Source organism: Cynoglossus semilaevis, chromosome 19, assembly GCF_000523025.1.
Source record: "Cynoglossus semilaevis isolate Cse_v1.0 chromosome 19, Cse_v1.0, whole genome shotgun sequence".
Lineage (NCBI taxonomy): Eukaryota > Metazoa > Chordata > Actinopteri > Pleuronectiformes > Cynoglossidae > Cynoglossus > Cynoglossus semilaevis.
In genome coordinates, this window is record NC_024325.1 from 9,747,977 (window position 1) to 9,770,905 (window position 22,929).

A 22,929-nucleotide genomic window follows, 5' to 3' on the forward strand; every position below is an offset into this window, starting at 1 on the left:
CATGGAAACAGCATCTTCTAAGGGATAGCTATAAAGGCTGGATGGATAAAAACCAGGGCTTGTTGGCTTCATATTGATTTCTTTATATAAGACAAAAGTCTGCAATATCTGCAAAATACATTCATGAAATGATGGCTTTCATCACATTTCACATCAGACAGCACAACCTTAAACTGAGAAAAAAACAAAACAACTCCCTTATATCCAGACAGATATAAAGTGAGAAGGTGACAAGAGCCAGTGTCCTTGACACAGACTTTTCTGCCCCTCTGTTTTTAGATGTGGCTGATGTGAGAAAGTGTGACTCAAGCATGGCTCCCGGGTGGAAATCTGTGTTGATGTGAATTGTAACCTGACAGGCCAGGGTAAAGGAAACAGACCAACTGAAGGAGTTTAGACCGTGCTGCCAAAAAAGCAAGGTGTTCTTTAGAGGAGAGAGAGAGGAAAAAAAGAGCCACACCAGGGTCTCCGTCTGCCAAACACAATCAATGTATGAAAGTCAGTGAAGTGAACAAGTTAGTGGTGTGGATTCCAAGAACATGGCTGTATTGCCATGAAGCGTCCTCGGTTTCATATACAGTTGAAAACAGAGTGAAATCTGTTTACTGTCAGATTTGGCCCAGATGAGCAGATGGAGATGGTTTCAGTGATGAACCCACAGGGAAGGCCAGACCTTCCTCTATTCTTTCCTCTCCCTGTTGTTTTGACAGTGCCAGTTCTTTGCCCCCGTGGGCAGTCTTTGCTTGTTTTTTCCTGTCACCCCGGGGCAGAGAGAAGGAAACAGCCATCTGTGATTTACCCACACTCCAGGCCTCATATGTTAGAAGCTATAAAAATCTGAGAAAAGTGGAGCCCTCCAGAAGAATCCATACGTCTTCACATCGGAGTGTTCCTGGAGGAAGGCTGTTGAAACAGCATTCATTTGACTGTACATAAACACACAGTCCTAATGCAGCTTCATTATGTAGTTCATTATAAACACCAAGCTCTCAATTACCTCAACATTTAAGTGTTCAAAGCCGACATTCTCCTTTGATTTCCTGGCACAAACACAAACCGTCTAGACGAGACTTCCTCGTAGGCACTGTTTGCCAGGAAAGATAAAAAAAAAAAAAAAAAGGAAAGTGAGTGGTGACAGCACAGCAACTCTGGGTCAAGTATCCGTCCATCTTTATTTGTCTGTTATTTTTTGGGTGAGTAAACCAGACTTGTTGATGTGGAGTGGCCACCCCACATATTTCCATGATGTGTTGGCACCCTCTGCTGCTAGTACAGGAGAATGCCTGGAGTTTCAGGAGAATGGTACTGATTTTACAACCAGGAGTCTTCTGACTCTCACCCCTGAGCTGATGTTTGTCTTTCACCTCTCATGTTTATTACATATATATATATATATAATATAATATATATACATATATTTATTTATTTATTTTCCACACAACAGTACAACTGCGTTTGAATCCAACCAGATAAATAGCTTTTATAAATAGTGGGAAATCGTCACGCACTGCTGTTTTTGACAAACATTCCAGTTTTGCCTGCAGACACTTCGTCATCTTTAATGAACACATTTTTCAGGTTTAAAACTCTATAATAATTACAGGCTGTCTGTGGACTTTGTGCAGTGAAACTGTGACGTTGTAACACGTTCCTTGTTTCCCTGACAGCCTGTGTTCTTGCAGTGATGTTTGTGCTGCAGGAAGGTTGTGGTTCATGCGAACAGTTTAGAACTATGCTGCGCTTTCTCCTCTTAATGTCCTTCAGAAGTCATCAAACCTCTCCACGGAGACCGACTGCTTCATCTTAGCTGAATTCTTCATGTGTTTCTCCTGTGTGAAGAAGAGGTTATCAACAGGGGGTCCGTGGACCTGCAGGAAGCCTGTGAAATTTTGATTGTTTGGGCAATTCTACATTACATTACAATACATTTAGCAGACACTTTTGTCCCAGACAACTTATAATTTGAGTCAGTCAATCAACAATCAAGCTACAGTAAACATACAAAATACAAAAATACATAAATAACAAGAAACAGCAATAAATACTAATAAATAGTAAAAGTACGTAAGAAGTAAGAAGCGGTGCATTGATCATGTCTGATCAATGTGTGTTAATGAGCAATAATCAATTAACAATTAGTTTAGATTAATCATATTGATTTACTAGGACATTTTAACATGTAGCCAAATAACAAGCACTGTATGTCCAAAAACTCTACCATACATCCACATGTTGTTTTTTTGGATAATAAGAATGTGCTGCTAATTTAGCTCATGATGCTATCATCAATCCAAAACAAACACTACATGCAGTGTATTCAGTGTTAGTGCAGTTTCTGTAGCTCCACTCTGTTCTGGACTCGTGACGTCTAAACAGGAGCCCTGAACGCGTCCCCCATATTTTTTGGTGTTAAGAGCATCTGTCATTATTTTTGAAATACAGGCTCATCGTTTCACAAAAGGTTGGGGTTCACACCAATCAATACGGCGGTTCTAATAGGATCTACTTTCATTCTCTCAGCCCAGCCTTAGATCACTTTGATAGTCCTCTCCTCAAAGCTGCCATTAACCTTGATTGAAGTGTCTTTGCCTCACTGCTCTCTCCTGGAGTTGACCTGCTAAGAGCTGGGCTACAGATTCCTGCTTTGATGCCTTTATGCTGAATCTGCTGCTTCGCTGACTCGCCTCCAGCTATACATTGCACTTACACATGAACCTCAGCGAGAAACAAGTCGAGCAGCAGGGGAGGTGTAATGCGTGCGAGGGAGCAGGCGAGGTGCACGTTGCTGCGTTTGCGAGCATGTTGTGATATTTTGGTCTGTTGCGGAGATGAGTTATACAACGATGACCCGAGTCGGAGGCTATCGCTCTCCCTCTTCATTTCACAATCCATCCTCCTCCCCTGATGCATTTTCCCTGTCAGCGGTGCACACTCGGTTCATAGGTTAAGATCAATAATTTGTACAACCCACCCATCTCAAAGAGTAGTGACCCAACATGCACCAATCCACAGTAATGGCTGTAGCTATAGAGCGTTGGCAATGGGAGCCAGTCTATATTTCAGGCATGTTTCAAAGTTCTTAATGGGGCTGCTACCACATAAGAGCCCCGGTGTGGATTGTGGTAATGGCCAGTGAAATGAGCAGGGCTCCTCACTTTACTGGTATCCTGAGCATTATAGCCTGGAGGTCCTTATGCTCTGGTACCACGCTGACTTATCCTTTAGCCCAAATAAAAAACAGACACAGAGAGAGGTCCACTAAATACATTTTATTAGCGGTGCTTACAAGTGTTAGAGAGCAAGCACTTTTCCTGCTGCGTGGCGGTGGCCTTACAACACTTGAAAAGACAAGCTAGTACACTAGTGGCCGTGTTTGTGGTCACACATATATACAGTGTATTCATTGGTCTTTTACCCCTGGTTTATATGCTGTAATTCTCTCCAAAGATTGAAGTTGTAGGTGAAAGATAATTGCATAAACGTTAATTATTACGTGTCAGTGTCTCTGACACGTAATAATTAGCAGGTTTTTCTTTCACATGTTTCCAGTCTATTCTTTACCCAGGCCCCGCAGTTGGAAGTGGATAGTGGTTCTGCCTTACATCAGGAGGGTCAGTGGTTTGATGGCTGGTGGGATCTCATGAATTTGTGCATGTTTTCCCTGTGTTTGGGAGATCCACTGGTTGTGTTATTATCAACTATAGTGTCTGAATGTATTTCATATCTACTGTTGACAGCGACCGGTCCGAGTGCAGAGATAGTGACTGTTTACACATGTACAATAATGTGATGTGTTTACAGCTAAATCGCTTTGTCTCCGCGCCAGCTGGGTTATCAAATCTAAAGATGTCAGTAAATGAAATGGAAACACTTCAGTAGACCTTAATGGCCACTGCTGCTGTTCTGCTGACTGCAGGTGCCTGTGGGAAACACTAAAACATCAACTGCACTTTTACCTTGTGTAAAATAAATGAAACGCTATTTCCCTTCACAGTGAAAGGCTAGCGTGGATTGTTATAGTTTCAAGGTTGTGTATAATTTCACGTGTGGAATTCTTGACAGTTAAATGATATTCCGCAGGGATTTCTTGCACATGCAGCAGGTGTAATTACGGAGGATTAGATTAGGGTGGATTAGATTTGTTGTTACAAATGTCACAGGTACCAGGCAGAAAGATGCACTGGATTAGGGCTTTAATGTAAACTGTGGAAATCCTGTAGTAAATTAATAAATGACAAAGAGACTAATTAGCTGAAGCAGGGAGACATGTCTCTGTTCATCAGCAGTCAAGTCATCTGAGGATTTAAATGAATTCATTAGTGGAAATAGACCTATAGTAGTAGACATGAATGCAACTCAGTTAGAGCTTCATCCAGTGATGTCATCAGTTCTGTTCTCAGTTGAGCCACCCGCCCATGTCTGTAGTGTGGTGCAGTTCATGTGTCTGTTGTTTGTTAGCTTTGTTTTCCAAGAAATAAAAGCTCTGTATTCCATTGTAACTTAAACTGGTGGGGGAACAGTAAAGTCCTAGTACATATGCATACAAAAAAGGAAAAGAGATTTAAAAAAAAAAAACAGAGCTAAAAAAACATGTTGTTTCGCTATGCTGATGATAATGAGAAGTTCATGTCTAGTGGTGGCGCTGTAGCTGACCCGTTAACACTCTCGTGTTCTGTTTCCACTCAGCTTTCACAACTCGCAAAACTCAGTCTCACATCTGGCTTAGTTTAACTTATACTGACCTCTCATCAGAAATTATTGTGGACGACTTTAGGATGAAAAAAGTGTGTGTGCATGTGTGTCTATGCGTTCTGTATTGAAGTACACTGAAAAGTACAGTTTTTAAAGGAATACCTTCCAGGATCGTTAAACTGCGATACAAAATGGAAATCCAATGAAATCTGTTATGTGAGTGGACCAAAGTATTACCAAAAAGTATTTATTGATACTTTTTTTATGCTAAATTCTAAAATCTCGTTCTATCTTGCAATCCACGCTGATCAAAGACAGACTTTTTTAAACTCTAAAACTAAACAAAAGTACTGCCAAAACAGGTTTATCGTCTGGTATTACAGGTCGGAGGCCTGTTCTTTCTGTGTGGTTATCATGATAAAGGGTCTGAGAAAAATAAACGTGAAATCAGGAATTTAGCAACTTTTCTGTTCTTGTTGTTTTAGCCCTGCCAGCAGGTCTGTTCCTCACTTTTTACCGACTTTACGATTTTCATCTGCTCCTTCTTCTCTGTAATGTGCTCCTTAAATCATTTTTCTTATTATTCCAGTACTGATTCAGAGACGGTGTCGTCATCCATTTCTACGCACATGTAAAAGATTTCACAGATCTGGCTAGCATCAGTCAACCATACATCAGGCCAACTGCGGCTAACTCAAAGTGATTTTTTTCTAAATCTTTGCCTTTGTTACTAGCACACCACCACCGCTCACCCCGTCCCACGTCTCTGTGAGCAATTAGTCTGTGTTTATCTCCGTTTCCTGCTTTCATCTTATCCGTCTACCAACTTGTGCTGAGACAGCTGGCTCTGCGGCCTCCCTTCTCATAGAAAACAGGAGAGGCTGAATGCGTGCAAAGGCGATCAGACAGGAGGAGGTGAACTCAGACTTCATGACGTTGGCATCGGTTCATGCATCTGAAAGTCATTGGGACATGGAATCATTTCCCCTCCTGTTCCAATTGCCTGTTTCTCTCCGGAGTCTTACTTTTTCCCATCACAACCGGATTCCTGTCCAAACAGGCTCCTGTCTGTTGTAGTGTGTGTGTGTGTGTGTGTGTGTGTGTGTAGGACAACCTGCTGGTTTTAAGGAGATGGCGCTCATTTTTCAAGTTTTATCTTCCCTGATGATCATTTTTATTAAAGAAAATAAAATCTGATTACAAAAAACAACATTATATTTCACATTCACATAGCACAGCAGTGGTTTTCCATCAAGAGTGTTTTGGGTTTGATTCCAGACTCTGCTAGTCTATACGACCATGTGCCCTTGGGCAAGACACAAATTGCTCCTCGCAGCTGTTACCAATTTATTTTTCTGCTGGGAACTGGAAATTTATTTAATATTTTAAAGATTTTCTTAACCCAGTAATGGAAGACAGTGATGCTACGTTGTCTTGCTGTTAGCAAAAACTCTCCCTCTCTCTCTCTCTGTGATATCTAAATATTTTACCATATACTTACACAAGGAACCTTTAATATTTGTGTGTATTTGCTACACAAACATAGCCGTGTGTGTGCATTTCTGTCAATGACAGACTGTTTCTGTGCTTTGTTTTTGTACTCTGCTTTGGACCCTTACTTTCAATTATCTCTGCAGGATCCCAAACACGCGTCACACCACTTGTAAACATGCACAGCTTCACACCGCTCACTGCTCATGTTGTTGTTTAGTTTACCAATAATGGCTCTCAAACGGGCTCTGGTTTACACAAAAAGAAGCGTCTTTATTGTTAAATGAAATTCTTATCAGTAACATTGCACAGACAACTCGATTTGAATTTCAAATCAAGTTGCAACACAATAAGTCGTGTGGGATTTCCTCCACGTTTACTCTAAGATGCAATATTCTTTGCACAGGCCCTGTTGTTCCCTGTTTAACACAGGTTTGTGGATTTCATTGCTGTGCAGCACCTAACAGATCTTAGTACAAGAAGCCTCGGTGTGTTCCAGTGAAAGTCAATTGTACCAAAGGAACCTTGTGCCATAATCCCCAGTATCAGCCGGAGGAGGGAGTAGCTAACGTGATTTCCTTGCTGTGGCCTAGATGGGACTGAGAGTTGGTATTATCTGCCCATCAGCTTCGACTCTAATTTCTCTGTGTGGAGAGCAGGAAATGGCCTTTGTGTTTCTCGCCAATAAAGCCCACAGAGAGGAAGAGAGGAAACGTGCACTCTGTCATAGCATGTCGGGGCCACTGCCCCCAGGACTGTGCAGTATTACTGCGGAGAGGAGAAGAGGTTCAAGTACTATCAGTCTTTTTGTTCCAGGTCCTTCTACTCTTCAGATTCAGACTAAATTGTTTCATATTCCAGACTTCCGAGCTGTCCCTCCTTCACCTGCTGATGTCAGGCGCTATAGCTAGCTGTGTTAGCTTGTCATAGCATCTAAAAGCAATTAAGATAAATACAGTTTTTTGCAGCAGAAAGACCTTGCTGATATATGGATTTTTGAAATTGTGCACACCTATACCCTTTAAACCGAGTATTGAAATACAAAATACATTTTACCCCATGCTTTAATTTGATTCTCCTCGGGGAAAACTGAAAAAAAAAAAAAGCATTTGATTCTCCTCAGGGAAAACTGAAAAAAAAAAGATTCTCTAATTGATTGGAGATGGATCAGATTTAACAAATCAGATAAAGAGCAAAAAAACATTATTTGTGGAGAATGCCAGAAAGAGGTTACTTCCAAACCTGGAAGCATGTCATACCTGCATCACCATTTAGAACAGTTCCATGAATCACAGCATAAGGAGTGTGTTAAACATTGTTCTGAAAGCCATGAAGTCTGCCTGTCTGGAAACTCTCTCTGCCTTTTACCTCCACACAGAGCTAACCGCAGGCTGCATTAACCTGTGGTGTACTTTATGAATAAAGGGCTGTTCAGTAGCACGAGTTCCATATTCAGTATGCCAGCACGTATTGAACCAGTGCAGCAGGAGAATTTTAAAAGGCTCTTCAAAATACTCAAACTGAGATACTCCCTGCCTTAATTTACATGTTGCAGTACTACAACAACAGTGACCTCTGTTGAGTGAGTTCATGTTATCACTTGTCTGTTTTAAACTTTAGGATATGGTACTGTACTTGAAAAAGAAGAATGTTTGGAATCGGCTCAAGTAAATGTCTGCACCTGCCTGATACAATATCACTACAGATATTATACATTATCTATACAGATAGAAATGAACTTTTTGCCGATATTGTCTAAACACTTAATTTCCGATTACAATGTCAACCGATACCGATATAGGCCTGGTAATATTTATTTATTTAGATTTTTAACCACTGTATGAGTATGAGATTAATTACATGCTGCCATCTAGTGACTTTCACATTAATATACAGCCGTTTATCCCCCAAACTATTTTTAGAGCACTGGCATTTTGATCATTTGGCAAAACGCAGACATTGCGTTATCGGATTTTCATTATCGAAGAAAAAAAATACTCCTTAAAGATATGACATAATATGCTAATATCGGGCCGATGATATCGGTCGCATGATATTATCGGACATCCCTAATTAACACAGTACTGTAAAATACCTTAGCATCATATACAAGAAATCACTGGACTATAATGAAAAACGTACATCATCACTCTTAGGTCTGTTTAACATCTGTGCATTTGGAAAAGCAAATCTATGCATGCACGGCACGTGTGTGTGTGTGTGTGTGTGTGTGTGTGTGTGTGTGTTTGAGGAAGAGGATTCTGTCGCTTTAAGTAAGCAGACAAACAAATACATTAGATGAAATTAGCAGGGTTTATTGTTCCCTGGTGTCATTCAGAAAGACACACCTCACTAAACATGTGCAGCCACAGATACCAAGTATAAAGACACAGGCTGTCTACCCCCCCCCCCCCCCCACACACACACACACTCAGACCCTCTAAGGTTCTGTGTTGACACTCAGGAGGATCAGAGCCCCTGGCAGGAAAATGCCTGAGCAGACAGGCAGCTTCAGGGCTGTGGTTTTTTTTTTTTTTTTTGAGCTGCTTCTCTGTTCAGCCCTGTGGGACGGAGGAATTCAAAAGGAAAATTCTGAAGGTAACGTTTCATCAAACCACATGTACCTTTGAGATATTTCCCCCTGGAGCACAAAACAAAACATTTCTTCCTCGTCTGCCTCTCTGGCCTAGAGATAAAACCTGGTGGAAACCGCACCCTTCGACCTTGTTTAATTTCTCTCTTGCTTCCCCTGGAGTTAATTATTTTGATGTGATCTTTCTACATACTATGCCTAATTGTTTAACCAGCGATCCAACAGGATTTCACACTAGCTGTGTAATTGCCAGCAAGTGGTAAAATCACACCCTGAGCTTCTCTCTTCAGCGTTCCTAAGCTCTTGTGTTACTGTGTTCCACAAGGGCCCAGCACAGGCATGTGTGATGACAAGCTGACACTTATGGTTACATCGCTGAGGGCTAGCTGTGAGCGAGAGTGAGGAGACAGAGAAACAGATAATAGAAAAAAAAAGTGTTGGGAGAAGAAAACACAAGTGGATTAAACAACGCTCAGCCTCCTACACTGTAAAACACAACCAGCCCACAAGAAAAACACCAAGCAGTAAACCTGCTGTTTGTTTTCCGTTTGATGAGACCAACTGCTGAAGTTAAACCCACCTGACAAGAGTACACTGCTGGGATCAAAAGCAGAAGGAAGAAAATCCACGGTGCTTCCGACTGCATTGATAGAGTGGTTGCCTCTGATAAGCTGCCATAGAGCCGTTGTATTTGATCAGCTCCTGTGGAATACAGACGTCTGTTCCAGCCAGCAGACATTTACACCCGTACATACACCAGGAAGCTGTATCAGGCTGTGTGTGTAGCCTCACCCAGTGAAGCCTAGTAACTAACTGTTGTTAAATGGATTGTGAGACTGATTAAGGTTGTTGAGGACCCAATCTAGAAGCTGCACGCTAAATTGCTAAAAATTCACCAACTTTATGAAGATGTTTATATTTATTATATATTTTTGGTTGGATTTGAGTTATTTTCTCATATGGATAATTCCATCATTTAGATCAGTCACAATTCAGAATAATACGTATTTTTGTGATATGAAGGAATGTTGATTAATCGCGATTAGTCGTTATAATTGTGATTATTCATGTTCTAAAGTGATTAATCAACAGCTACCCTGTAATTGATTTTAAAGATCTTGGTTTTTTTCTCTTCCTGTATAATCCTGCGGTCCGTACCATTGCTATTGTTTGAATATTTTCAATTTATTCATGTATGAAATGGTATAAGGTATAGTTTAACTGAGGTTCTACCATAACAAGCCCGTGTTTTTACATTAGCTAAATGGCTAAATATCCATGGTGTTTTAATGATCAGTGATGGTTTGCTTGGACGATAGAGTGCAGTAGATAATTTACCTACAGCACAGACTTTCACAGCTAATATTTCTCACTCGTCCACGCTGTAACTTCATACTAAATTGTTTTATTTTTGGAGCTATTTCTCTATTCTCAGTTGGAATCTAAATGCCAAAATGATTATGAAATGAGCAATGGAGGACATTTAGGACATTTTATTAAAGGTGGAGTTCTAGAACTCCATCTGGAGTTCAGCGCAATGACGACAGTATATCTTTGTTGATATTTAGACTATACAAAAGTGTTGGTGGCTAGTGTGGTTTGACCTTTCTTCAGTCGTATGTGCATCGACCGGCCTTTGTGTGGTGCCGTCTTAGTCGCGCAGCATCCGTGTTGTTTTCTGTGGACATAGAAAAACAACATGCAGCAGTAGTTACTGTGGAGAGGGCAGGGAGAGGCAAGAGCAGAGTAAACAGAGGAGATGGTTTAATAAGGTCTGGGTCGAAAAGCCAAACACAACACAGGAAAAAGAGCCGTGCAGGAGGATGTGGAGCTGGTAAATGGGTGGATAAATAAGAAACAGGGAATGACAGAGATGAAGAAGAAAGCAGAGGTAAAGAGGGACAGGGCAGGATGAGGGGGCGGGACCTGAGTCTGAAGAGTTTGCCCACTCAGAAGGAAAACATTCTCTCCGCTGGCATCTGCCACAGCGGCTAAACACAGCTGAAGCCCATCTGAGGAGCTCTTCTGTCAGCCTTCCAAACTTGCCAAGCTACACAAACACATACAGACACGCACTCTGTCACACGCACACGTCCAGACCACACCACGAAGACGAGGCAACGTAAGAAGCAGTAACTGCCTCATTCGCTTGGAGTCGGAGGCAGAGTGAGACAGAACAGACGCTCAGAGCCTGATAGGATAAAGTAGCCAAGGCTTCTCAGTGGCACAGAGCTGCATATTTACTACCAGTCTTTAAAGAGAACTGAGACGTCTCCACTGCAGCACACTGACTCAGTGAGAAAGAGCAGGGGAAGGATGATCAAGTCCAGCTGGTTCTGTGTCAAATTCAAGTACCCAAACCAAAATGAAAAGGTAAGTAGGTCTTGGCCACTATTATTTTTCTAATGTTGTTAATCTTCTTGGCTTTTCATGATACATGCTGGTAATTATACTTTTCTTTTGTTAATTTATCTCCTCTGAGCATTGACTTCTAGCTGGTGACACTGATTTTCCTTGTAAAACAGAATTCATTTTAAAGAAAACCAAAAAGGAAAGTTAAAAACTGTAGCTGCAGCTAATGCCAAGTCATGGCTGTTATATTTACTTTGCTGCTCTTGCTTGAAATCTAAATTTGTTCCTATTATTCATGTTGGGTGAACCAAGTGCCTGAATGTGTGGGTTTTTTATTGCAAAATTTCACCAAATATGCAGAGGTATTCAGTGTGAATTGATTGTTTTTGTTTAGATTTTCCACTGTGTCATGCTGTCGTGACTAATCTTAGCTTTGCTGCTCCCCTGTGGCTAACTTTTTAGCAACTCCAGTCACATGACTGACCGTCAACACAACTGTATGAAAGATAAAGAATAAATAGTTTATGTTTGAGTTATGCTTAAACAATTTTCTCATATTATTATTTTTTTCTTTACTAAATTAGCTGCTAATCCTGCTGCTGGGCTTGCGATGCTAACAGAAGGCTGTTTTTTTTCCAAGTTCTCTATTGGATACAAGACTGAAGAACATTTACACAGTTGTACCTTCAGATTTCATGCCAAATAGTGACAAGACAAGCAGCAGCGTTTATAGACATTTACCGGCCGGACGTCAGCATCTTCTCAGTTGACTGGCCGCCTGTTGACCATATTATTCAAGCCTTGTGTTTCTGGTGTCTAGACTAACACTTTGGTGGTGAGCTCATGTAACTGATCGTGTTCTACTGCCAGTGTCAGGTGTCTGCCCTGTAGGATCAGGGGAGCTATCACCTTACAGACAACACTGCGAGCCAGAACCCTGATTACAGTCGCACACATCATGGTGGCTCAGCGAGTGTCCGTCTGTAATGACCTCGGCCTTATTTGGTCTGAATGTATTCTATTTTAGACTTCTTTAAACTTCTTTTTTTCTTTTGGGTGAATTTGACCTATTTTTTGCTTTATCCTTTATTTCTAGAGGTAGCTTGGTTGTATCTTGATCGTTTTTGAGCCATGGGTTTTATGATAGTTGTACTTAATACTTATACGTACTCATTTTCTAAACTGTTTCCATAGTATGTACCATAGTTTTATGTCATTTCATTCAGGCAGACATTTTTTTAAAAACAAAGACACTGTGACGTCACGTGTTTGTTCTCCTGAACTTCTGGTTTTATCTCATTTTACTAACATATGTCGTAAGTCATAAGTGAGAAGTGTGTTAATCCACCGCTGCGCTGCAGTTTGTAAATAATTTCATTTTACCTGTCCTTTTAATGATCTCAAACTACTTTCAAACCTATTATTTTAAATTTAATGTCAACATTAATCATGTCACAGTTGTATTTTATGATTTGGTTACAAATGAGTTTGGACTGCAGTTATTTGTAATTAGTTATTAATTATACTGATACATTTAATTAGTTTATTATTAGTTAATTATTTTAAAAAAGGAGGAAAAAAAGTCAGCTTTTGCCCATGTGTAGCTTCTGTCTGACAGACATGTTTACTGGAAATCCTAGGTCTTATTAAACCAGGTGAAAACAGTCTTATTGTGCTCCACTTGTGATGTCTCATGGTTTGTCTTCAGCTGTGTTGAGATAGAAATGTCTCCCATGTTAGGGGCTTAGAACAATTGGAGGAGTGTTTCTCCGAATCACTCTTGGCTTTTCTCTACTTGTCTGTTTTGTTCAGGGTCCGTGTGTTGAGTCCACAGACAGTACACACACACACACACACACACATACACACACACACGCGGGATATGTCAGGGCTTACAGGGGTCTGGGGTGAAAGCTAAGTTTGTGTTAGAAGGGAAGGGCTTATCCGTCTGCTTTTCTGCTCCCAGCTGTGTTGCCTCTGGAGCAGCCAGTCTCTGTGTGATTACGCATGATTGACAGGTGGGCTCCCAGCAGCAGGCGAAGAGGAAATGACCTTAAACAAATGCTGCGATTTTTGAGTGAGTGCCCGTCCACCCACCGCCCTGCGCCAAAATCTCCCAACCAGATCTCTGAAGTGAAAGGGTGAGAAGGACACGGAACAAGGTGGATTATGGGTCAACAGCCCAGGGTCATTCAAGTCTGGAAAAAGGGTAATTGCTACCCCTGTGTGTGGGCTTGTGATTCAGGCAAGAGCGTATGAGAGGACGAGACTAGAGGTGGGTTACATTCCTCTCAGTGGAAAGCGAACACAATCCTGAAGTCTTTCACTCTCTCCCTCTCTCTCTCTCTCTCCGCACATGCATGTGTGTGTGTGTGTGTGTGTGTGTGTTCTCATTGCTCTCAGTTCTCTTTACCAGTGCCAGGACCCCCCATTAGGCTAACTTTGGCACAGCAGATGAACAGAGGGCGTACATTGATCTGACTCACACTGGGCTAATTCAATTTAACGCAGACTGACTGCCCTCTGAGTGGCCAGTGAAGTCCAGACTCTCCCACATCAAGATGTCTGCGCACAGTGGGATGGATTTGGAAATGCTGCCACTTTGACTTTGGTGTGCGTTTTAATGAAAAGATAGTTAAGACTGCATCTGTTGTATCTTTACACAATCTGTTACAAACACTTATCTTTGGCTCCTAGTGGACGATACTTGGGTTTTTTTTCCCATGTGTCTGAGCAGGAACTCGTGAGGTGGATATAAAAAAAATCATCTCTTATTTGTTTCCCAATAGAGAACTTAATTGTGGGACATCTTTGCAAAACACACAGGTTCCCATGGGAGGCGCCATTAGGGATTTGTGGTTTCTTTCAGAATCAAACCCAGGACCCTCTTGTAGGGCAGGCATGATTACTGCTACACTGTGAAACCACTATGAAAGTAAAATAAAAGCCAAAACCAGACTTTTTAAAAACTTTTTTTTTAACCATCTGCTGGTAATCAGTATTGCCATGTGATGTAATTTTAAATTAATAAAATGCATATTGTTATTATTGATATAACAACAGCCTAAAACATCATTTTAAAATAAAACAAATGGTATTTAAAGTGCACATGACAATATTTATCAGAGAGTGTGCAGTATGTGCTCAGATAATCACACAGACCATTTGTTTCTGAGACTTTCATTTGCTCGTGTCAGGCATGTTTACAATCTACGGATCAAAAGCTCTGCAGTTTTAGACAGTTTATCTTGGTGTTGAGTCGATGCTTGGATTCAGTGTCCCACACAGAGCTCAGTGTTTATCTCCGCAAAGTTTATTTGGATCAAGTTAAACTCAAGATAAACTGAGCATTAGTTTCGCAAAATGACAAGCAGAGATGTGGATATTTGGAATGTGTGTGTTCTTTAGGTAGCTTTGATGCTAATGTGATGCTAATAATTGGCCATATCACAGAAACCAGATGTCCAGCTCAAACACACACGCAGCTCCTCTCTCTCGCCTCCGACTTGTTTATTGCCTCCTTATTTACATTTTCTGTGTTCCACACGTATGATTGTTGAGCAGTAGGGGTGACTTTAATGACTTTAATGACTGTAAAACCAGAGCGTGGGTTGTGGCTTACTATTATCTCAGTCTCTGATGATGCCGCAATATGCTATACCAAAGACACATGGTCTGGAAAAGCCTCTCTTGGGTGGCATTGCTTATTTCAAAGATAAACTGGGGAAGAATTGTGAAATGAATACTCTACAATCTGGAAGACCACTCAGCTGAGGGAATTTCTGGAGGAATATAATCCTCCCCTGTGAGTCTGTTGGGAGACGCTCGTCGGCTGCTTTGCTTTTAGGCTTTATCTTGCTTGTGTCTAATTGTGATTCCTCGAGGGCATCCCAATAGTAAAAGTGTTTTCCTTTATTGTGGAAAACGGATGCATCGCTCTGCGTAGACGTTCTACTTCTTTGCCCTTTGCTCCGCGCTTGGACAAATTTAATGAGAGTGTTTTGAAGCCGCTTTGACAAAGCAGCTAGGTGTTTGTGTGTGAAGAGCTTACACGTCATTTAAATCTGGTAATGCACGTTGCGAAGCGCGCCTGTCATTTTTTTCCCTACTCGCTACAAATCAGACACATTAAAATTCTGAGAGAGTGCTCCACAGCTTGCTTAAGGGATTACTGGTAAATCCCTGCGAACTCCAGATGTTTCCCCCAGCAGCGTGCAGCGAGGAAACATTGCTTATCTTCTGTAAACATCTGTCAGACAAAAGCTTCTGTCACAGCGGAGACAACAGAAGCCCAGAGGGAGTAAAGTAGCTTCACTTGTCACATTTTTACTCAGCCGGATTTGTTTGTTGATGAAAAGCAGGGGGAAAGTGGACGAGCGTACGGTGTGACGTAAATCAGTGTGTCAGCACAGAAAATAATGTCCCTCGCCGTAGAAGGTTAATATAGTAATATGTTTACAACTGCGATGTGTTGAAGTCTCTAAACATCACAGTGCGTCAAACTAACCCAAATATACGTATATAACAACGGTTATTCAAGCAAATATAAAGTACATCAAATTTAAACCGAGCTCTCTGCTCAAAGCTACATGTTATACTGTGGGTCAGGATAGCCCTGTACTTGATTTTATTTATTTTTAGCCAAAGGCTGCTCTTACTCTTCATCTCTCCTTTAAAAGAAGACTTTTATTTTGGTAAGAGCTTGTGACTGGGTGAGAATCTGGTCATTTTCCAAAATAAAACATCTTTCATACTCTGAATTAATCGAGCCGAAAATAATGTACATCATGTTGCTGTTTAATTTCTTTATAACCTTCTGCCTTGTACAAATCCAAGGTCCAATGATTTGGGTTTTGTTTACTTTGAGTTCTATGTAAATTCTCTTTATTTCTAATATCCTACATCAGTAAATGTAGTTTATACATTAAATTTCGACAGTGAGTGAAATACTTCGTCCTAGGATTGACTTAGCTTAGAGGCAGAGCTACGATATAGACGACGAGTCACCGAGGTAGTTTTCTATGCTCTCCTTTTTCTGAATCTGTGTTGCTCGTATATCTGTACTTGTTGTAGAAACTCTTTGTTTCAGGTTCAAGATTTAGTTTGAATTAAGATTAGAATTGCTATAATTTGGCTGAGTGTTAGGCACTATCTAATCACTAACTTCAAGTTAAGCTACATTAGGTTAGTGGATAGGGAATGCATTATCTCTCTCTCTGTCTTTCAGTGTGTGTGTGGGCATGTGTGTGTGTGTGTGTTTGATGTAAGTCCCAGTTTCTTCTGCTGGGTTCAGGCTCAGGGCAGGATATCTTATCCCCCTGCCATGTTTGTGTTAATTTGTCAGATGTAAACACAGTAAGTGGTCTGTAACAAGGCGGTGTCTGCCACTGGGTCTCTGCTCTCTCCCAGTCAAAGACAGAACGACTGACCTGCGTCTCACTGAACAATCGTAGGGCAGAGTGAGAGCAAGCCCTCGGTGCAGCCACTAGGGACAGAGCTGACAGATGGATGGAGTCAATGAGTGGAAGCCAAGTCAACTGTAAAGACAACTTTCACCCTCACAGACTGTACGCTGCCGTCCGTCCCCTTTTATCTCCAGTTTTCATATGCAGTCACAAGGGAAGGAAAAACAGAATGTATGTGTGTTCAGTCCTACGGCTGTAAAGAATCTGGGGGAAGCAGATTTTCTGAGTGAGGGATTTTTTTTTTTAATGAACAAACAGAATGTTTAAGTCAAATGACATTTTTAAACAAGCTTTGACTTAACATTTTCATCCCATACATTTGTACAAGTTGACTGGTTGTTTGTCTCTCTACCTGATGGACTGGTGGACTGTCTAGAGTTGCAGTCTACTATATTGCAAAGGGAGTGGTAGTAAATCATGAGCAATTTAAATATATATATATATATACATATACACACAGTATATAATTCTGTAGTGTGTAGTAGTGACCATATACTGTAGTAAACAGATGTACTATACAGCCACTTGCATTTAAGTACCCAAACAGATAATGTATATAGAAAGTATATAGTGTGGTCACCCCTGGTCTAGAGTTTACCTCCCTCTCGCCTGCTGTCATGAGAAGGATATAGCATTAGAAAACAGATGGATGGAAGTTCATGTATATGCCTATCATTGATTCAGAGGTCAACCACAATCAATTTAAAGTAAAAAAAAAAAGTCATATAGTATAATTTCATAAACATGATTAATCCAGATTAATGTATTACTAATTAATTTGTTTGCACTGCAGTTCTGTTGATTCAGATGTGCCATACTGTAGGAAACCACTCTCTCACTGATGTCTCTCCACTGCGATCTGGAGTGTGTGAAGCCGTACAGCAGTGTGTTCTTCATGTCCTCTCAGAGGACTCCTACCAGAGCTCATTAGCCTCTGTTAAATTCCCACTGGAATGCTTGATCCTGTTTGCCGTCTGCTGCCTGCTCCGGAGCAGCTCTGGTTTCAGCCCGATGGATGACTGGGCAGCGGGGAGGTTCCCATAGTTGTGCTGTGACCCTGGCTACCTGGCTACCTCAAAGGGCCCTCTGTTGTCCCATACATTTGCCCAACATGAAGTAAAGGGCCACCTCAGGCTGATACACACACACACACACACACACACACGGGGGTAGTCTGGTAATGTGCACTGTGGGAATGTCAGCGACGTATGGCTGGTTGAACCACATGTCTGCAGATGGCTTCAGACAGGAGCCCAACAATTGGTTTTTGTCTGAATGCAAACTTGTATAACAGCGCTCTGGCCTGGCAGTACCAGTCGACACTGGTGTGAGCCACATGTAAACAATGATGTGTGTTGTTACTGTACCTCCACTGTGGTTTGTCTAAATGTGTCCACCAGAAATGTCTGGATATGTAAATGTTATTGTGTCGGAAAACAGCTTCAGGCGTCAGAGATAAACATAATTATGTTGAAACATTAGTGGTTTTTTACGTAGTTTCCAATAATAATAAGGAATTTTGACACTTCAGTCCAGAGTTCTTTGTATTTCTAGATTGGTTTTCCAAAGTCTATAATTTAATGTTAGCTTTTAGCCCGTTACTACAGATCAGTACCAAGGTGCTGAGCATTGAAGGATCATTAAATTTTCAAAATAAAACATCTATTAGACTCTGTTCTGTTTGTATCACAGTCTGAATGACCTATTATTTTAAAACATTGCCAGATTATCTTTAAATAAAGAAAGTAACTTTGGCCCGGGATCAAATGACCTGTGGACTGGTACTGGTCCGTGGACCGGGGTTTGGGGACCGCTGATCTATACAGTCTTCCAGTTACAACCGGCCCTTCAAAGGGAACTGTACTGCTGATGTGGCCCCCGGTGAAAATGAGTTTGACCCCCTGCTCTAGGTGATTAAATACACCAATCATTTACTGTTGTACGTTGAGAAACTAAACTTTCTGACTATTTGCTGTTCACAATGTAGTGAAACTCCTTTCTCTAAACACCTTGTATTCAAATGGATATGGAAGTTGTAAAGGATTTGGAAAATTATATTTATTTTATTTTCTCTACTGGATTTCTATTTGGCTTTTCCCTAAAACTTTTACCCAGAAAGGGGAGGGAGAAAAAGTGTGTGAGGAAGAGCAGGCCAGAGGAGAGTGCATATCAAAGTGAAGCAGCCATCTGTCAGCACAGGCAGTAAACAGCTGGTGGAGGAGATGCAAGATGTCTGAACAAAGACTGACAAGATGGAGGATGACAGGAAACAGATTTCCCTCCCGTTTTTATCCCTTCTGTGAGAGGCAAGGTTGACCAGCAGAGTCCTGTGAAGTCTGAGTCTCCAGATGCCGTCTATCCCGCTCCTCTCATCTTATCTCCTTGGACTTCTGTCCTCTCCTCTCCTCCCCGCCTCTCTTCTCTTTCCTCTCTCCTTCTGTCCTGTCCTGTCCCACTGAACGTGGTTGGTAATATTTAACGAGCCTTTTTACAGTGAAAATTATTCATTCTTCTGTTTCTTGGCCTTGAATTGTTCATTAGCATTTCTCTTGTAATCGCATAAAACACCAAACGTCTCTCTCCCTCCCTCTCTCTCTCTCTCTCAGAAGTAGGAAAACATAGCACGAAACTATTTCAGCAATTATAATGTAATAATTAATACACAATGTTCGCCTATTATACTAATTACAATGGCAATTACCCAGTGCAGAAATTGGTTTTTAGAATGGGAGTTTTGTGGGCACTGGATATTACATTTTGTGAATTATTTAGGGTTTGTAATTGACCTGCTGCAGCTTAAGTAGATACACATCTTTGCCCATTTGCTTTGATAAATGAAGCAGTGTGTGAGTTGTGTTAAGTAATTTTTTTAAGGAAATGAGCGCGGGGCCGCGTGTTAATTAGTTTTGCAGCATAAGCCTCGTTACATCAGGTCTTCTTTTACTCTACTTAGCACGGTCTATTCCCCTTTGTGCCTTTTCCTCTCGCGCTGTTAATTTGAACAGAAAATGCAGTCTTCTTTTAAATGGGGCAGTGGTGCACAGTAGCCACAATCATTAAGCCCATTTTCTGCCAGCTTAGAGTTGTTGGAATGCCTCTAATTGAGTCGAAGCAAGAGAGCTTTTGTCTGTTCTCGCTGTGTGCAACGTGTGACGCGTTCCATTGGCCAGTGTAATCCTGTAATAGCTCTAATTGTCTAATCACTCCAATATGTGGCCCGCTACACTTGGACCTGACAGGGGCAAAGTGGGCTAATAAACAGTGATTACTGTCACCTGAAATCAGCACACAAAAAACTGGAAATGTAAGCTGTGGGGGAGAGTGTGTTTTCACCCCGCCANTTGACAGACTGGAGGAGGCTGGCGGTGGTGAAAGGTCAGTCCATGGTTACACACAAGTGATGGAATTGCACGCACACACAGGAAGACAGAGAAAAAAGACTGAGAGAAATGTGAAGAAAGAAGTGTCATCCCTACATCTTGTCCCTTCACTCAGTTGGATTGACAGCCTGTCTGTCTGGTTGATTCAGTCTGTGGAATAAAGATGGGACGAGGAAAAGCTTTCTTTTTTTTTTTTCAACCATCTGCCTCTTACTCCATCACGTTCTCTTGAATATACCTTATATATAGTTGGGATTAGTTAAACGATATGGAAAGCTGTGGAAGTGCCAGAGGTAGAGGTCAGAGGTCGGCATACGTTTGTTGATAATTTTGTGCATTGCTTCTGTGTTGGATAACAGTAAGGGTATACTCACACAAGCTGAAGCTAAAATGTCATTAGCTAAGTAGCTAAAGAAGTACTCACTGTTATGAGAATTACATTTTATTCTGAAGAAAACCCTACTTTTTGTATATGCTGACAATTAAAACAAATCAATGACGGTTCAGTACGCGGCCTGTAGTTGGCGCCTTTGGCCTATTATGTCCTCCAGGAGAGCGCTGATTTATTAACACAGCTAATCACCTCACTTTAATCTGGCCTTGGAGAGGTTATTTCCTGGGAAATATGTAAGACACACAGATGGGCCATAACAGTAATAGACAGTGGCTTCATTTACTTACTGCAGCATTTGACCACTGATCACCAGACGTTAGCCTATTGCTAAGGTTGTTATCATTTTTCATTTACAAAATGCTCACATGGATTTTTCTATGATTTTTCACTGTGGTTAAAGTGAGTCTCTTAATCTGACTTCCTCTGACCCAGTTTAGTTTCACCATAAACTGGAAATATATTTTTGTTTTACATAAAGCAACACTGAAATTGGACATTGATTTGCTAGAATTTATTGATATCAATGTCAGAGGTAATTAATTGAGCAGAACAGTAAGAATAAAAAGTATGACTGATAACTGTCCTAGTGCTGCTGTAAATGAGGTTAAAAAGTGAACTTTGTCATACCTACAAGTAAACAGTTTTATATACGCTAAAAAAAAGTCTCTGCTCATGAAGCTGAATTTTTCTTCACTATTTCCAAACTAACAGGTCTGATTGTAAAAGCCCCCGGGGGAATATTTAACCCCCACGTCCTCCCCAGGGTTTTCACTACAGTACACATCAGTGGTGGCCACAGCAGTGAAGAGTACACATACAGAATACACTGTAAGTGTCTATATGTGTATTTGTATGCGTTTGTTTTTCCGTGTGAGAATACTTTGAGCACCAGATTTTTTTTCTTCTTCTTCTGCATTAGTGAGGCTGCAGTGATAGACTCCGATCATTATTCTGCTCTACTCCGTCTGCACCATGCCCTCCAGCAGCACAGGAATAAAACAAGGTTAAGAATTGGCATGAAATGTGTCTCAGTGGATCAAGTGGTGGAGGAAGATGGAGGAGGAGGGGGAGGCTGGGTAGATGAGGGAGGTGTTGGCCTTTATCCGTGGCCATCTTTTATTAATTGCCCCGGTGCCTGAATAGTGAGTTTCTCCGTGATCATTAATGCATGCACGGAATAACGTATTTACATGTTCTCATGCATTATGCATGGGCGGGGAGCAGGCTACAGTGTTGTGAGGGACCCTCTGCCCACAGGTTCTGTGTTTTCTTTTCATTATGTGAGCCTGTCTGTGGGCCTGTGTTCGTGTATGTTGTTGCACGGGCTGATTGTGAATTCAGCCAGGCTGCAAAATCCGACCGCTACCAAATGCTAGTGTTCTTACAGAAAAGCAACGAAGCGTCAGACAACGTACACTGCTGCAGCTGTTACACAAACTACAAGGGTTTAAATTGTGTGATAGAGGCCAACGGGTCTCACTGTCACCAGGAAGCTGTAAACAGAAATCACACAGGTCTGGTGAAACATTTAGTTTCCCCTCTGACGCCCTCCGACAGACTCTGTGGAAAGTCAGAATTGACTTATTGGTTTGTAAAAATCACTAAAGTTTATGTCAATTAAAATAGCAGCATTTTTGATGCTAAAGGATAATTCAGGAGTGTCAAACTCATTTTGGTTGGCCTGATTAGATGTCAACTGGACCGGACCAGTACAGTCATAACATGATTACTTACAACAAGCCCATGTTTTTCTCTTTGTTTTCATGCAAAGAAGTACAAGTATATTAGAAAATATTCACCTTTAATGAAATTTCCATTCAAAAGAACATCATGGATGTGAAATGTTTGCACATGTTTTTGTACATTTATAATTCATCAAGTGGGCCAATTTTGGGCCGCGGGCCGTATGTTTGACACCCTTTTGCTAATTGATTAAGTTAAATCACAGCTCACCTGCATTCCCAATGGATCATTGACTGACTATTTCTCAATTGCATTTTTTAAAAATATTTTTTAATATGATTACGTGTTTGATGGTCTGCATCTATAAATCATCTCTGAGTCCAAACTCGGCAGATAATCCAGCTATCGACCGTTAGCCGGCTCCCTGTTCTCACTTACAGTGGCCGTCATTAAGCTCCGAGTGTTTGTGTCATTACTTTTTGTGCTGATTGCTGTGTGTTGTAATTTGTGTGTTGTAATTGTAGCCGATAAATGCTGCTGCGGTTAGTCATTGCGCTGCCCGCTGCCACGCATCAGGACCAGGCCTGTTGGATAATTAGAATTGATTTAGTTACAAATTAATTAATCACACTGTTAAATCTCTGGTACTTAATGCAGACTCAGTCTGTTTGCTGTCTGGGCCTTGTGTGTGGGAGTGTCAGCGTGTCCTGAGGGTGTGTGGGCGGAAGAAAAATAATACATTTAACAAAATCAAACATCCAACAGCTACTCATCTAAACGACAACAAAGAAAAGCAGCAGTATTGATAACAAACTCATTTGAGACATAACATTCCTGCAGAAGGTCATTTTCAACTATTTCATTTGACATCTTTGCTTT

The 22,929-nt window shown here is 41.1% G+C and overlaps 1 protein-coding gene across 10 annotated transcripts in view; it reads left to right on the top strand.

The window, feature by feature from the left end:
- auts2a (activator of transcription and developmental regulator AUTS2 a) overlaps positions 1-22,929 on the top strand; it is a 224,219-nt gene that overhangs the window by 48,337 nt on the left and 152,953 nt on the right. The window contains exon 1 of one of the 10 annotated variants that reach the window (XM_025065803.1): positions 8,414-11,149. The exons of the other annotated variants lie outside the window; for them this stretch is intronic. Coding sequence (XP_024921571.1) covers positions 11,093-11,149 — 57 coding nt within the window. The 5' untranslated portion in view covers positions 8,414-11,092. Of the gene's footprint in view, positions 1-8,413; positions 11,150-22,929 lie in introns of those variants that run through there. 10 annotated transcript variants of the gene reach the window in all.